At 40.7% G+C, this 13320-nt stretch overlaps 1 protein-coding gene across 4 annotated transcripts in view; it reads right to left on the bottom strand.

The window, feature by feature from the left end:
* Nucleotides 1-13320, bottom strand: part of fbxl20 (F-box and leucine rich repeat protein 20) — a 108433-nt gene that overhangs the window by 56208 nt on the left and 38905 nt on the right. For all 4 annotated transcript variants that reach the window (XM_033034860.1, XM_033034858.1, XM_033034859.1 and 1 more), the window contains exon 2: nucleotides 2942-3003. In XM_033034860.1, coding sequence (XP_032890751.1) covers nucleotides 2942-3003 — 62 coding nt within the window. The remainder of the gene's footprint in view (nucleotides 1-2941; nucleotides 3004-13320) is intronic.

Below are 13320 nucleotides of genomic sequence, written 5' to 3'. Positions count from 1 at the left end.
AAGATAGATCTGCTAAAAAATTATTTATGGCTGAAGTAATTAAAGATAAACTTTTAATATGGACCAGAGGGGCAACTTTTTCACACATTGGATGGTGGGTATTTGGAACGAGCTGCCAGAGGAGCTAGTCAAGGCAGAAACTATAACAACATTTAAAAATACATTTGGACAGGTACATGGATAGGAAAGGTTTAGAGGTATTATAAAGGCCAAATGCAGGCAGGTGGGACTAATATGGATGGGGATCCTTGGTTGGCATGGGCAAGTTGGGCTGAAGGGCCAGTGTCTATGCTGTACGACTCTATGACTGCCTATCATCAAGGAATTACTGTGTAAAAGGGACAAAACATAGGCTCCTGAAAATTAAATCAATTTAATAATGTTTTACCACCGAAACAGATTAAGCATCAAAATTATAGATGAAGCCCTAAAATAAGTGTCGCTGGCTTTTGTTCAAGTTTTCACTTACCAATTTATTAAATTTCAAACAGTAACTTTTAGTAGCTGCTTAAACAATTTGTTCAATACTTTTAGGCTGTGGGCCGAGCATCAAAAATGTGTCTAGAAATGGGATTTCGTGACCCAAGTCACCAAACTACATGAAATTTTCACATATTGTGTAAAGAAAATTATATAAATCACCCCTGAAACTCGATATGAAGAAGACTTGCACATTTTAATTAAATTAGAGAAAAAACGGAAACATTTCAGGTAATTTTTAGTCCAATCAAAGCACATTTAACATTTAGAGTTGTCTGCCAGTTGGCCAATCACGCGCTTTGCTTCAGGCTAGCACACAAAATGGCTGAGGGGGCTTCACAGATGCCTGTTTTACTGAAGATTCCGATTTGTTGTTCTGTGGAATAAATGCCGTGGAAACTTGCAGCAGGTAATTGTATTTAGTGGGAAAAGCATTAAAAAGGCTGAAGAAAGTGCTGCGAAGTGGATTAAAGTGCAAGAAAGCCTTGAAAGCAAAGTCCCTGCTGAGGTCCTGGAACACAAAGATTTAGACAGCCAGGGACTAACTCTAACTAAAAGTAGGTATGTTGCAAAGTCTACCTGAAGCGTCGCTGAAAATCTGTCGCTGCGGGTGTGCGCGATTTTGGCGCCGTTTAGAGGGGGCGGGTTTAAAACGCAATTTTCTCTAGGCTGTTCAAATCGAAGATGTTCAGCCTAGTTAATTATTAACGAAAAATCGCTGGAAGATCCCGTCGCAAAAGCTATTATTAGTTTTAAAGGCCTTGGATAATAGTTATAGTAGTTTAAAAATCAATCTCTAAACCCGCGACCACCGACAGCCGTCAGGGTCCCATAGAGCAAACCACAGAAGGTATGTAGCTTATTTTTACATTAAAAAGGGCTTCTTAAGATCCCTTTATACAAAGTTTAATATTGCGAGTAGCTCATTTTGGCCACATTATATCCCGCAGTATTTTTCTGGGCATTTGAGGGTACAAATCTAGCGCAATGTGAACGTTCTAAACCAGCGCGTTCACAGGATCCCACTCACAAGCTGATTTAAAATAGACTTTAATTTACAGCAATTAAACACTAAATTCCTTCCATTTGGCCTATAAATTAATGTAAATGAGATTTAAAAACCATGTTTTATTGTGAATTATTTATGAATATTATTTGCACACTTAGGCTATTTAAAAATGTTAATCATTTATTAAGAAATGGATAGATGTTTAGATCTAGTAATTGAAGTTTGAAATTAGCTACACTTGGGTAACTAACTAATTATATGCTTTAATTTCAGGTCATCCAAGTAAGATTATTTTATATTTGTTTCAGAATGGTTCAATCTATGATAACTGAAAATTTCATTCAGTTCTCTTAATTTTTAAGAAAGTTATGGGCTTTTGACTGTCCACGATCACAGCTTTTTTGTTACGTCCATAGAAAATCAATAGGGAACAAGATACTAATTTCCGAGTATGAAAATGGCCATAACTTTTTAAATACATGAGATATGAAAGTGAATTAGGTGTCAAATTAAACTTCTTTTTATGCTTTATCTGATGGGATAAATTACAGACTTGATTTTTTAAATCTCAAAATTTTGTAACATTGCTACTAAAAGGTAAGATCTAAAGTCTGAATTTATGAAAATCTATCTGTATGGAGTTTAATTAATTTAATTGCACCTTTATAATGTGAATAAATTCATTCATTCATTCACTTACTTCATTCATTCATGAAATTGAGGGCCTAAACTATATGTATCCAAAACACAGTAAATTAAACATTGTCACTAATGCCAGCCTGTTGTAGAGTAATAAGTCTTTAACAGCTAATCTCGGAGCTGCCTGCGAAAACTTACCGGGAAAAAGTGCGCCATTTTGTGTGCTAGCCTGAAACAAAGCGCGTGATTGGCCAACTGGCAGACAACTAGATGTTAAACGTGCTTTGATTGGACTAAAAAATTCCCGAAATGTTTCTGGTTTTTCTCTAATTTAATAGAAATGTGCAAGTCTTCTTCATATCGAGTTTCAGGGGTGATTTATATAAATTTTTTTGCACAATATGTGAAAATTTCATGTAGTTTGGTGACTTGGGTCACGAAACTGCAGAATAAAGCTCCTCGGCCCACAGCCTATTTTCAGAAATTTACCAAAAACCCCAGATCAACTTCAAGAGACAAAGTTCTGAAAGTAGGATAACAAAAAGAAAATAGCATAAGGCCAAGTTCAAGGTTAAAAACTAAATACTCATGGCTTGAATAAGTTGGGGTTTTAACATAATACGAGCAAATCTATTTTCAGATCTTGGCTTAAACATTTCATGATCGCAAATTCTAAACAGCATTTTTTTTTAAATGCCCACCAACAGCATTTCAACCTAATGACTTTGCAAATCAGGTCATGTTTTTTGATAAACAGCCTCAACATGGTACCGGAAAGGGGTTTCTTCTTGGATTGAATTGTGTTGCTCTTACCTGAGTAAAAGTTCCTTTGGGAGTTTCTTGTTTATCGCAGCTTCATCGTTATTCGCGAACATCTAGAAAACAGACGGTTAGTGTTAGAACATGACAAGTGAAAAACAAAATCTATACAAACAACGAGAACAGAAATGGACTTGAGGCTCCATTCGCATTTCGCTGCCACGCATCGGTTTAAAACTGGGGATGGGAGCAAGGTAGTGACAGCAACTATTTCAAAAGGAGTTTAATTCAGTGATCCAACAGGTTACAAAACCAGAGTTTCGTGTGGGCATTATGTAAACGGCTGTTGTACGAGAATTTTGCCCGATCAGTCTGTGGCCCATAGCACTGTGGCCACAGCGCTGTTTAAAGCCCATAGAGCTGTGGCCAGTACCGCTATATTTAAACCCATATCGCTACAGCCGACAGCTCTTTGTTTAAATTCCCACACACTAAGTCGACAGCGCTCTGTTCAAACCTTTGTGCGCCAAACCGGCAGCGCTGTTTGTATTGCTTTGCGCGGCAAGTCTATAGCGCTGTGCGTATTGATTTGTGCACCAAGTCTGTAGGGCTGTGTATTGCTTTACGCGTCAGTCTGCTGCAGATAGTGCTTTGTTCCCGGGGGTTGGGGTGGGAGGGGGGCCTCCCTCAGATACAGTACCTTGACATTGGTTACAGTTTGAATTTGGAGCAGCGCTATTGGCCAGGACTTACCGGCGGTTATTTGAACGGCGGATTTCTTACTCGTATAAAGGCAGGCGTCAGTTATAGTTTATGTATGAGAGGGGTTCACCCAAGTGGTGAGTCGCAATCAGCGGCGGGGAGGGGGAGGGGGAGATGGAGAGGGAGAGAGATGTGCTGCTGTGAAACAGACCCCGCGCATACCCCAACACAAGTATTGCTTTTGTTCTCTTGCCAATAAAACTGATTTGTAACTAAACAGACGAGTGTGCCTTTTTCTGTTCTGCTAGTTTGATCCTTGAAACTGTTCCCTTGAAACAACGGCAAATCTGAATCACTGCCTCATCCACCCGTCAAGGTTAAACGAGTGAGAATTATTGGAAAAAATACATTCAGCTGTTGCACGACAAACAGAAAAAAAATGCAGCTCAGCAATTCACAGCCTGGCCCTCAAGGTCTCATTTCAGTTTATTTGTTAGTTGCAAAAATGTTACCGTATTGATCCAGTCTCTAGACCCAGCCTGTTCAGCTTACAGACATGCATATATATTCACAAATGTTTAAGAGGGATAATGTACAAAGAACAAGAACTAAAATAAAAGCAGTAACAGCAATGTCAAAGCATAATCAGCCTTACTCCCCTTACAAACTTGTGGAATGTCTGTCACAACTGTTAACCTATTTCTATAGGACACACCATTGGAAAACTAGCTAAAAATACACAGCACTGGTATCTTTCTGACCAGCATTACATGTTGACATTTCTGGCAAAGAGTTAGAACCAAAAACAAACAAAATTATATTTGAACAAAATTTAAAACACAACTGAACAAGAGATCCCTGCAATGATAACTTAAAAAGCTTAGTCATCGGCAGGAGGAAAGAAATGTTCAGAACATTGGGAAATCTTTATAGTGTAAAAAAAATTTAATTTGAAGTCCCGAAGTGAATACAGCAGCATGTCATTCAATCATGGCATGCGTTTTTTTTACCTTGCAAGAAAATAAAGTTACATTGATCCACAAAGTGTTGGAATCGGTGGGCGGCGCGACTTTCGTCAGCAGCGGCCTCTGTAGTCCATCTGCGTTTTTATTATTTTATGTCTATGTTTTTATTAAGTTTTTGTTATTTTTTGTTGGGGTATGTGTGTGGGGGGGTGGGGGTGGGGGTGGTGTGGGGGGGAGGGGGTAACTTTTAAATCTCTCCCTGCACAGGAGACCCGACCTTTTCTTTGTCAGGTCTCCGTTGTCGTTGGGGCTGCAACGAGGAGCGGCCTCCAACAGGAAGACCGGGGGCTGTGGTGCCGACTACTCACCTCACCGTCGCGGAGCTGGCCGAGTCCAGAGCGGTTGGAGCGGTGGTGGACGCTGCTGCGGCCCGACCTCCTGAGATTCGGTGGCTGCAACTGCGGGTTTGGCGGACAGTGACACCGGGAGCCCGCGGGTCCCTGGAGGGAGACCGCTTTTCGGGGCTTCCAAAACGGCGACTTCTTCCGCCCGAGTTGCGGGGTTGAAGAGCTCCTGGAGCGGGGCCTTACACCATCGTCCCGCGCGGCTTGGAATGGCCGCGGGACTGCGAGCGCACGCCGGGGGCTCTAACACCAAGACCCGGTGCGCGACCTTGCATCACCCGGCGTGGCTTTAATGGCCGCGGGACAATCGCCATCACCCGCCGGGGGCTTTGACTTTGACTCTGACATCGGGCGGGAGAGTGCAGTGGAGAGATAAGTTTTTTTGGCCTTCCATCACAGCAATGTGATGGATGTTTATGTAAATTATGTTGTGTCTTGGGTCTATTTGTTTGTAATGTATGGCTGCAGAAACGACATTTCGTTTGGACCTCAAGGGGTCCAAATGACAATAAATTATATTAAATTGAATCTCAGCAACAATACTCTGCTCTAAATATAGCAGTCATTCCACAACTATTAGCTTTGAATACATAATACTTGGCATTAAGAATAAAACTCTGCAGGTTAAAGCTACATTCCTGCTCAGGAACATGGCTATTAGACAAAACTAGGCCCATTCAATACAAAGATTTGTTTTGTGACAACTCACATAGAGACTGGGCATTCACTGAGCATGTCAGGACATGCTGTTTGTAAGCTCCGTCTTTCTCCCTCCACTCACACCCCCCCCCCCCCTACCGCCCGTCCTTCCCCGCCCTCAACAACAACAGAACAAAGTACAAAAGCACTAAAACTTCCGAGCCTTTGCCCATGACATTACAAAGCAATGTTTTTCACTAATTATGACAAAAACACACATCTATGGAGCACCAATTCAATGCATCAGTATTTATTTATTTAGTGCAATTAAAATAGTATATGAATACACCAAATAGAAATTGACAGCACTGTATCCATGCCTCCCTGGAGTATCCTAACAAGTTCTCAGTCTGCAGTTTTGCATGTTATATTACATCAAAAATTAATTTGAGTGTCTCTACCTCCCTCGTTATCTGAGTGAAAAATCCCCCCCCTCTTTCAACATAGCAGGTTACTGACTTCAGAGTTAAGGGAAGTGGGTCATTCTGTTGACCTTATCCAAGCCTTAAATTTCACCTCCCCTTAGATACAGTTACAAAAAAAAAAACAATTCCAGCCGAGCCACCCTTTGTCTACCAACATACTTGGAAATATCTTCCACATCATATGGTGCTTTCACTTCCTTTCGGCAATATGATGACCAGAAATGCACGGTACTCTAAATCTGGCCAAATGTTTCAAACTCAATAGAACCTGCCTGTTTTCTTATTCTATGATCAATCCAAGTATTTGATATTGGGATTGGTTTATTATTCTTGCATCTCATGCAACACAAAAATAAAACTTTTGTAAATCATCAATAAATAATTATGATCAAGTCATACACGATAACAGGTAGTGCAAAAACACAGAACAGAGTGCAGAATATAGCGTTACAACTATAATGAAAGTGCAGATAAAAATAGCACAAGGGCTGCAACGAGATACATTGGGAGACCAGGAATGCAAGGTCCATTCAAAAGTCTGATAATAGCAATGAAAAAGCTGTTCTTGATTCTGGTGGTACGTGTTTTCAAGCTTTGTATCGTCTGTCCAACAAGCAATGGGAGAGGAGGGAATGTCCAGGGCATGAGTGTTCCTTGATTATGTTGTTGTGTTCAAGAAGGAACTGCAGATGCTGGAAGATCGAAGGTACACAAAAATGCTGGAGAAACTCAGCGGGTGCAGCAGCATCTATGGAGCGAAGGAAATAGGCGACGTTTCGGGCCGAAACCCTTCTTCAGACTGATTATGTTGCTGCTTTCTGAGTTTCCAATGCTTCGAGTTTGCTCACCCCAACATACTATTGCTTAATCTTCATGGGACAATTTCATTTTGCCCGTCCACCTGACCATTGATTTCTTCTTGATGTCCAAAATATTTGTGTTCCCAACTATTGCCACCATGTTTTAGAATATTACTTGCAAATTTAAAAAAATGTTTCCTACATTTAAGTCTAAACTATTGAAGAACTTGCTGAGAGGAACGTTGTTACATAAGGTTACATAACACACTTAGACAGGTTCATAAGTAAATAATGTTTAGAGAGATATGGGCCACACACAGGCAAATGGGATTTGTGTAGTTGGGCATCTAGAGCTGCATTGTTGTATTGACAATTTGGTTCATTGCTGTATAACTATGACTACAAAATATATGCAGGTACCCACAAAGAATAATCCACCTGGGTTTCTCCTGCTAGATGTAGAATGGGCTTAAGAGAAACGGAAATTATAATAGGAACTTGCTTCAGCCATTTCTGCTTAGATTTGCAGTAAAGAGAGTTAGTCAAGTTTGAGCTGAAGTGGAAGATCGCAAGCAGGCTGTGAAGACGGATGCGTGGCCACTAAAAATTAAGTGAAATAGGAACATTTTTTAATTATTAGGATGCAAATAAACAGATTTGCATAAAAACTGAATCCAAAATCCCTATATTTAGCTTTTTACCGCCCAGTCTCCTTTTTTGCATTCTTTCCATTTTCTTTAAATACTATTTTATTTCAGTACAAGTAAATATTAATTCAAGCTTTTCATCTGAACCTCGCACAGAGACGAAGTGAAATATTTTCTTTTGGTCCAGCCCTAAAAATAGCCAGACCACTGACCTCAGAACAGTGGAAGTTTTGACCCCTGCAGTGAAAGTGGTTTCAATCATAAAGTTAGTTGGAGTAACAAATCTCAGACTTACAGTTCAATGGCAGTTACAAACTACAACAGACTGGCATATGTAACACATCAACCTGAAATCCTATAAAAACAGCCAGTCAGTCATTTACATTTCAGTTCATTATTAATTCAATGTAGAAAATCCTTTCGAGGGTCAACATTGGATAGTTCTTCAAAACTTACGTTACCAAATCTACTATATCCTCATCAGATCATATAAGGACTTGCATGACCCTGCTCTCAATAAATAAACCAATTCATTAGCTGTTTGAAAGAAAATATAATGCACATGCAGGAAAGAGAACATGAATTCTGAGTAGCAAAGATTAATATAGAGCAGAGCATCAGTCTGATAATACAAGATGAACCCAAAATAGTTAGGTGACTTCAAGGTTGTGATGTAGGAGTTTGGTGGAGAAAGGTAACGGTAGAGAGAAATAAATCTTCCACTGGCTTTTTACAAATTAGAAAGTCCTGAAAATAAGCTATCTTGGATAGATCTTTGCCCCAAGCAACCATCCAGGAATGTCATCTAAATCAGAAAAGAATTCCATGACTTTTTCCATAAATAAATTATCAATACATATCTCTGCCAGGAGTCCTTTTTTTTTTGCATTGGCGGTAAGGTCAGAGAGTAGTGAGAAAAGTGCGAATACTGATCGATAAGTGCTGCTGAACCCACAAATTGAATTTTCATAAGAGCAAAATTAGGCCCTTCAGCCCATCGAGTCTACTCCACCATTCAATCATGGCTGTGAATGCTAATGTACTCAATCAACAATCAGCACAAGTTTGGGCCTAATGGGCCTGTCCCACTTAGGCGATTTTTAGACGACTGTCATAGTCGTAGCAGGTCAGCGAATATGACAATGGATTTCACCAGTCAGCACCGGTGACAACCTACGTTAACGTGGCGACAACCTACGACAGCATCTACGTACAAGATTATGAGGGGAATAGATAGGGTAGATGCACAGAGTATTTTACCCAGAATAGGGGAATCAATAACACACAAGTTTATGGTGAGAGGGAAAGATTTAATAGGAACCCGAGGTCCAGTTTTTTCACACTGACGGTAGCGGGTTTATGGAATAAGTTCAAGTTCAAGTTTGCATTTATTGTCACATGCACCAATTAAGGTACAGTAAAATTTGAGTTACCATACAGCCATACTAAATGAAAAGCAACAATACACACAGCCACATAAAATAAAATGTAACATAAACATCCACCACAGTGGAATCCACATTCCTCTCTGTAATGGAAGGCAATAAGGTTCAGTCATCTTCCTCCTTTGTTCACCCGTGGTTAGGGCTGAACCCTCCGCAGTTCACTGCTGCCGATGGTCCGATGTCCAAAGCCCTCTCATCGGGATGATCGATACTCCGGCGTCGGGATGGATCGGAACACCCCGCGGCATGAAGCTTCCGAGTCGGCCTCTTCTTACCGGAGACCGCGGCATCAAGTCCACAGGCCCCGCGGGTGGAGCCGTTTCACTGCTGTTACTCAGCAAAGGATTGCAGGCTCCGCGATGGTAAGTCCGTGCCGCGCCCACGGCTTGAAGTTCCGGGACGGTCTTCAGGAAAGGCCGCACCACTCCATGTTGTTAGGCCGCAGGAGTGGGACGGAGATACCACACGGAGACAAATTGCATCTCCGTCGAATTAAGTGACTGAAAAAGGTTTCCCCTGAATTTTCGCCCCCCCCATATAAAACAAACCAAGAAACACTAAATCATATTTTTAAAACGTACTTAAATAATAAAGGCATAGAGGGGACTGACAGACTGTTGGCGTCAGCCACCACGGTGGTGCCACCTGAATAAATAGCTGAGGAGGCATTTGATGCAGGTACGATAACAACATAAAAAAGACAGGCAGGTACATGGATAAGAAAGGTTTAGAAGGACTTGGGCCAAACAAGGACAGGAGAGACGAGTATAGATGGAGCATCTTAGTAGTCATGGACAAGTTGGGCACACACACACGCACACACACACACGGAGCAGACTTGCTAAAGAATTGTGCATCAAATGTAAATATGCCAATGATAAATTGCAAACTGACAGTCTATGAGTGGGGAAAAAAACGTCAAGGAATTTGGATGTGCAAACATAATGGTTGGCATGACCTCAGCACTGATCAGCACTGTCTCTTTTTGATTTCCACAGGCCACTGGCCCTTCAGCTTTTGAAACTGTTTATAGCATCCTATTGAAGATAGACACAAAAAGTTGGAGTAACTCAGCAGGACATGCAGTCTAAAGAAGAGTCTCGATACGAAACATCACCCATTCCTTCTCTCCAGAGATGCTGCCTGTCCTGCTGAGTTACTCCAGTTTTTTGTGTCTAGCTTCGGTTTAAACCAGCATCTGCAGTTCCTTCTTACACATAGCATCCTATTGAGGTCAGACCTGCTGAAATCCAATATTCTACTATTAATTAGACCAATACATGTATTCCAAATGCTGGAACTTTACCATGACCCCACATTGAAATGGACCCGAGTTGTATTGGCTTCATGCCCTGAATGAAAGCAGAGGCATTAAGTTTGATGTGTCTGTCAGAAAAGACTTTTCCTTCCAATTACTGTATTTCTCTTTTGCCATAACCATACTTTTTATCTGAATAATAATGTTAAATTAAGGTTTGATGAATCCAATAACAACACATTGCATTAATGAGGTTTAACATGCATAAACAAAATGCAGAGTTGCCTATCTGGGCAAACTGGCCAGATCTATTCAATCTACACTGATGGATTAGATTGCTGAGCCTAGCTTAAAGTGCAGGTCACTGTGTAAACAAGGAATTAGCTTTCAAGCCCTGAATTAATAGTGAATGTACAAGCTGTTTCACATTGAGCCACACGTCACTGAATGGAACCAAAGCTCCGAATCTGCCACATATGAAAACTAATGATGATTAGTTTTCATATGTGAAAATTACTACTGCTCAGAATCATTATTGGGTATTGTTTAAATAGGTAAAATTACTGAACGACAATGCTACCATAACAAATATTATCTCTCGTTTCCTATTTATATACACTCAATATTCTGCTGCCAAGACTCAGCTGTCATTAATCTACCCTGTTACCTTTAGAACTTAATGTGTGATTACTGCAAATCCTAACGTCAATGCGACTGTAAATCGAATACTGTCAAACTTCTAGCTGAAGAACACCAAGTAGGAGCAAGAGTCAGTCAGCCTCTTGATCAAGTGTTCAAAAGGGAACTGCAGATGCTGGAATATCGAACTTTCACTCAAGTTATTGTTCATTTCTTTAAACATCGCCAGGTATCTGATGGGGACAACCATCTGAAAAGTGGTTTGGTGTTTCTCCAAATTGTCACTGCAGAATGTTAGGGATTATACAGGCGTGATAAAATTAAGTGGAAGTATGAGGCATTAATTCAAGAACCAGTCATCAGAATATCTGATGTACAATGTACATCATGAAGCAGTACATGTACAATGAAAGCAGTAATCACCTTGAAATTAAAATTTGCACACAGACAGGCGCTACACAAATAACCAATACTAGTTCTCGTATGAATCAGCCAAATGTAAAACAATGGGGGCACGTAAATTGGTGTTCATGAAACTAGGAAACTTCATCTTAAAGTTAGTTCTCACCAATGTGGAGATGACGGAAGCTTTGTGACCAGACTTAATTGTCACATCATAAGATCATAAGTGATAGGAGCAGTATTAGGCCATTCGGCCCATCAGGTCACATCAAACATATGCACGTAGAAACAGGAAACTGCAGGTACCGGTTTACAAAAAAGGACAAACGCTAAGTAACTCAGCGGGTTAGGCAGTATCGCTGGAGAACATTGATGAGAGACAATTTGGATCGGGACCCTTCTGATTATAAAACGGGTGGGGGGGGAGGGAGAAGACTGGGAGAGAGGAGAGGCAGGACAAAGCGTGGCAGGTGATACATAGACACTGGCGGGCGGGGGGGGGGAGATGGTTGGAACAAAGTACAGAGATTAAATCCAAAGGTGCAAGACAAATTATAATGCCAGAGGAAGGAATGTAGAGGGGTAGGGGAGAAATAGGTGCAAATCCAGGTGGGGCTGTCTATCAGCAATGTGTGCTCAAGAATCAGCCTTCAACACTCATCTTGGGTCTCTAGCTTCCCTATCCTCAGAAGCTTTTAGGCCATCCATATTAACTACTTTGAACCAGCTTAGGTGTTGGAACACTCGGATGTCATGTTCCTATCTCCCATCATAGATGAAGCCCTCACACGTGTCTCCTCGGTACCCCGCAATTCCACCCCTGCTGCCGCTTGTCACAACAGAGACAGAGTCCCCCTGCTGCAATTTCTACATGGTGAAACCAAAATGTATAAAAATGGCCTTTATTAAAATCTGACACTGTGCACTTTAACCACATGTGATTTTTTTTCCTATTACAAATCTCAAATTGTGGAGTACATGGGGCAAACAAATAAATGACGGGTCTTTGTCCCAAACATTATGGAGGGTACTGTACCAGATTTTCCCCTTTAAAAATAGTAAGCAATGAAGCCATGCACATGAATGAAAGCATCATAAGTACCGCTTCTTATTTAAAATCTATAAACAGTGCTTATACCTAAATCTGAATAATCCACTAACACTTGTTTAATACAATTTCAATATCCTTCACAGCATTTTTGCTTTCCAGTTCAGCATGTAACATTATACATTTGTTAAATCTGTTGACAATTATTTACAGACACACTGACATCACAATGGCCATGCTAAGTGAAATTTGTCATCCATTAAGACTGACAGGCAATGTTCCAATTTACTAAATTCCTGATTAAACAATGGTGAGGCTATGTTTACTTAATTATTAAACTTTGACACATCACTGCACCATTACGGTGTGAAGGTCTGGTTATTTAGATCATAATGCAATACCTGTGTCGGAAAGAACTGCAGCTGCTGGTATAAATTGAAGATAGACACATATTGCTGGAGTAACACAGCGGGACAGGCAGCATCCCTGGAAGAAGGAATGGGTGACGTTTCGGGTCAAGACCCTTCTTAATGCAATAGCTTATGTATTATACAGTACACCATTAATGCTTGTAAACTATGTACCAATTGCAAGCTCAGGGATATTTTGAGAATTAGACGGCAATTAAGGACAAGATAGATGAGCAGAAAGTTCAAAAGGGAATTCAAAAGAATCTTCTTTACCCAACGAGCGATGATAATGTGAAACCTGGTACTATTGGAACGGTTGAGACGAATAGCACAGATGTATTTAAATAAGGTTTGCTTATGCTGATAGTCAGACAACAGCTTAAAAAATACAGCAGTAACGTTGAATTCTCTTATTTTAGGTAACCGCCAACATCTGGGAACACAGCTGGTTGGTTGGCATCGGCAAGGGCCTGTTTCTTTTCTGCACAGCTCTGTGCTAAGGGGAGAGCTTATTGAAGTGTACAAGATCATGATGAGCATGGATAAAGTGAACGCTCAGTCCCTTCCCCCAGGGTAGAGGATTCTAAAC

This window comes from Amblyraja radiata, chromosome 16 (assembly GCF_010909765.2).
Source record: "Amblyraja radiata isolate CabotCenter1 chromosome 16, sAmbRad1.1.pri, whole genome shotgun sequence".
In the NCBI taxonomy this organism is placed as follows: Eukaryota; Metazoa; Chordata; class Chondrichthyes; order Rajiformes; family Rajidae; genus Amblyraja; species Amblyraja radiata.
Note: the sequence above shows the minus strand (reverse complement) of the source record. Positions and strands in the feature narration are given on the sequence as shown.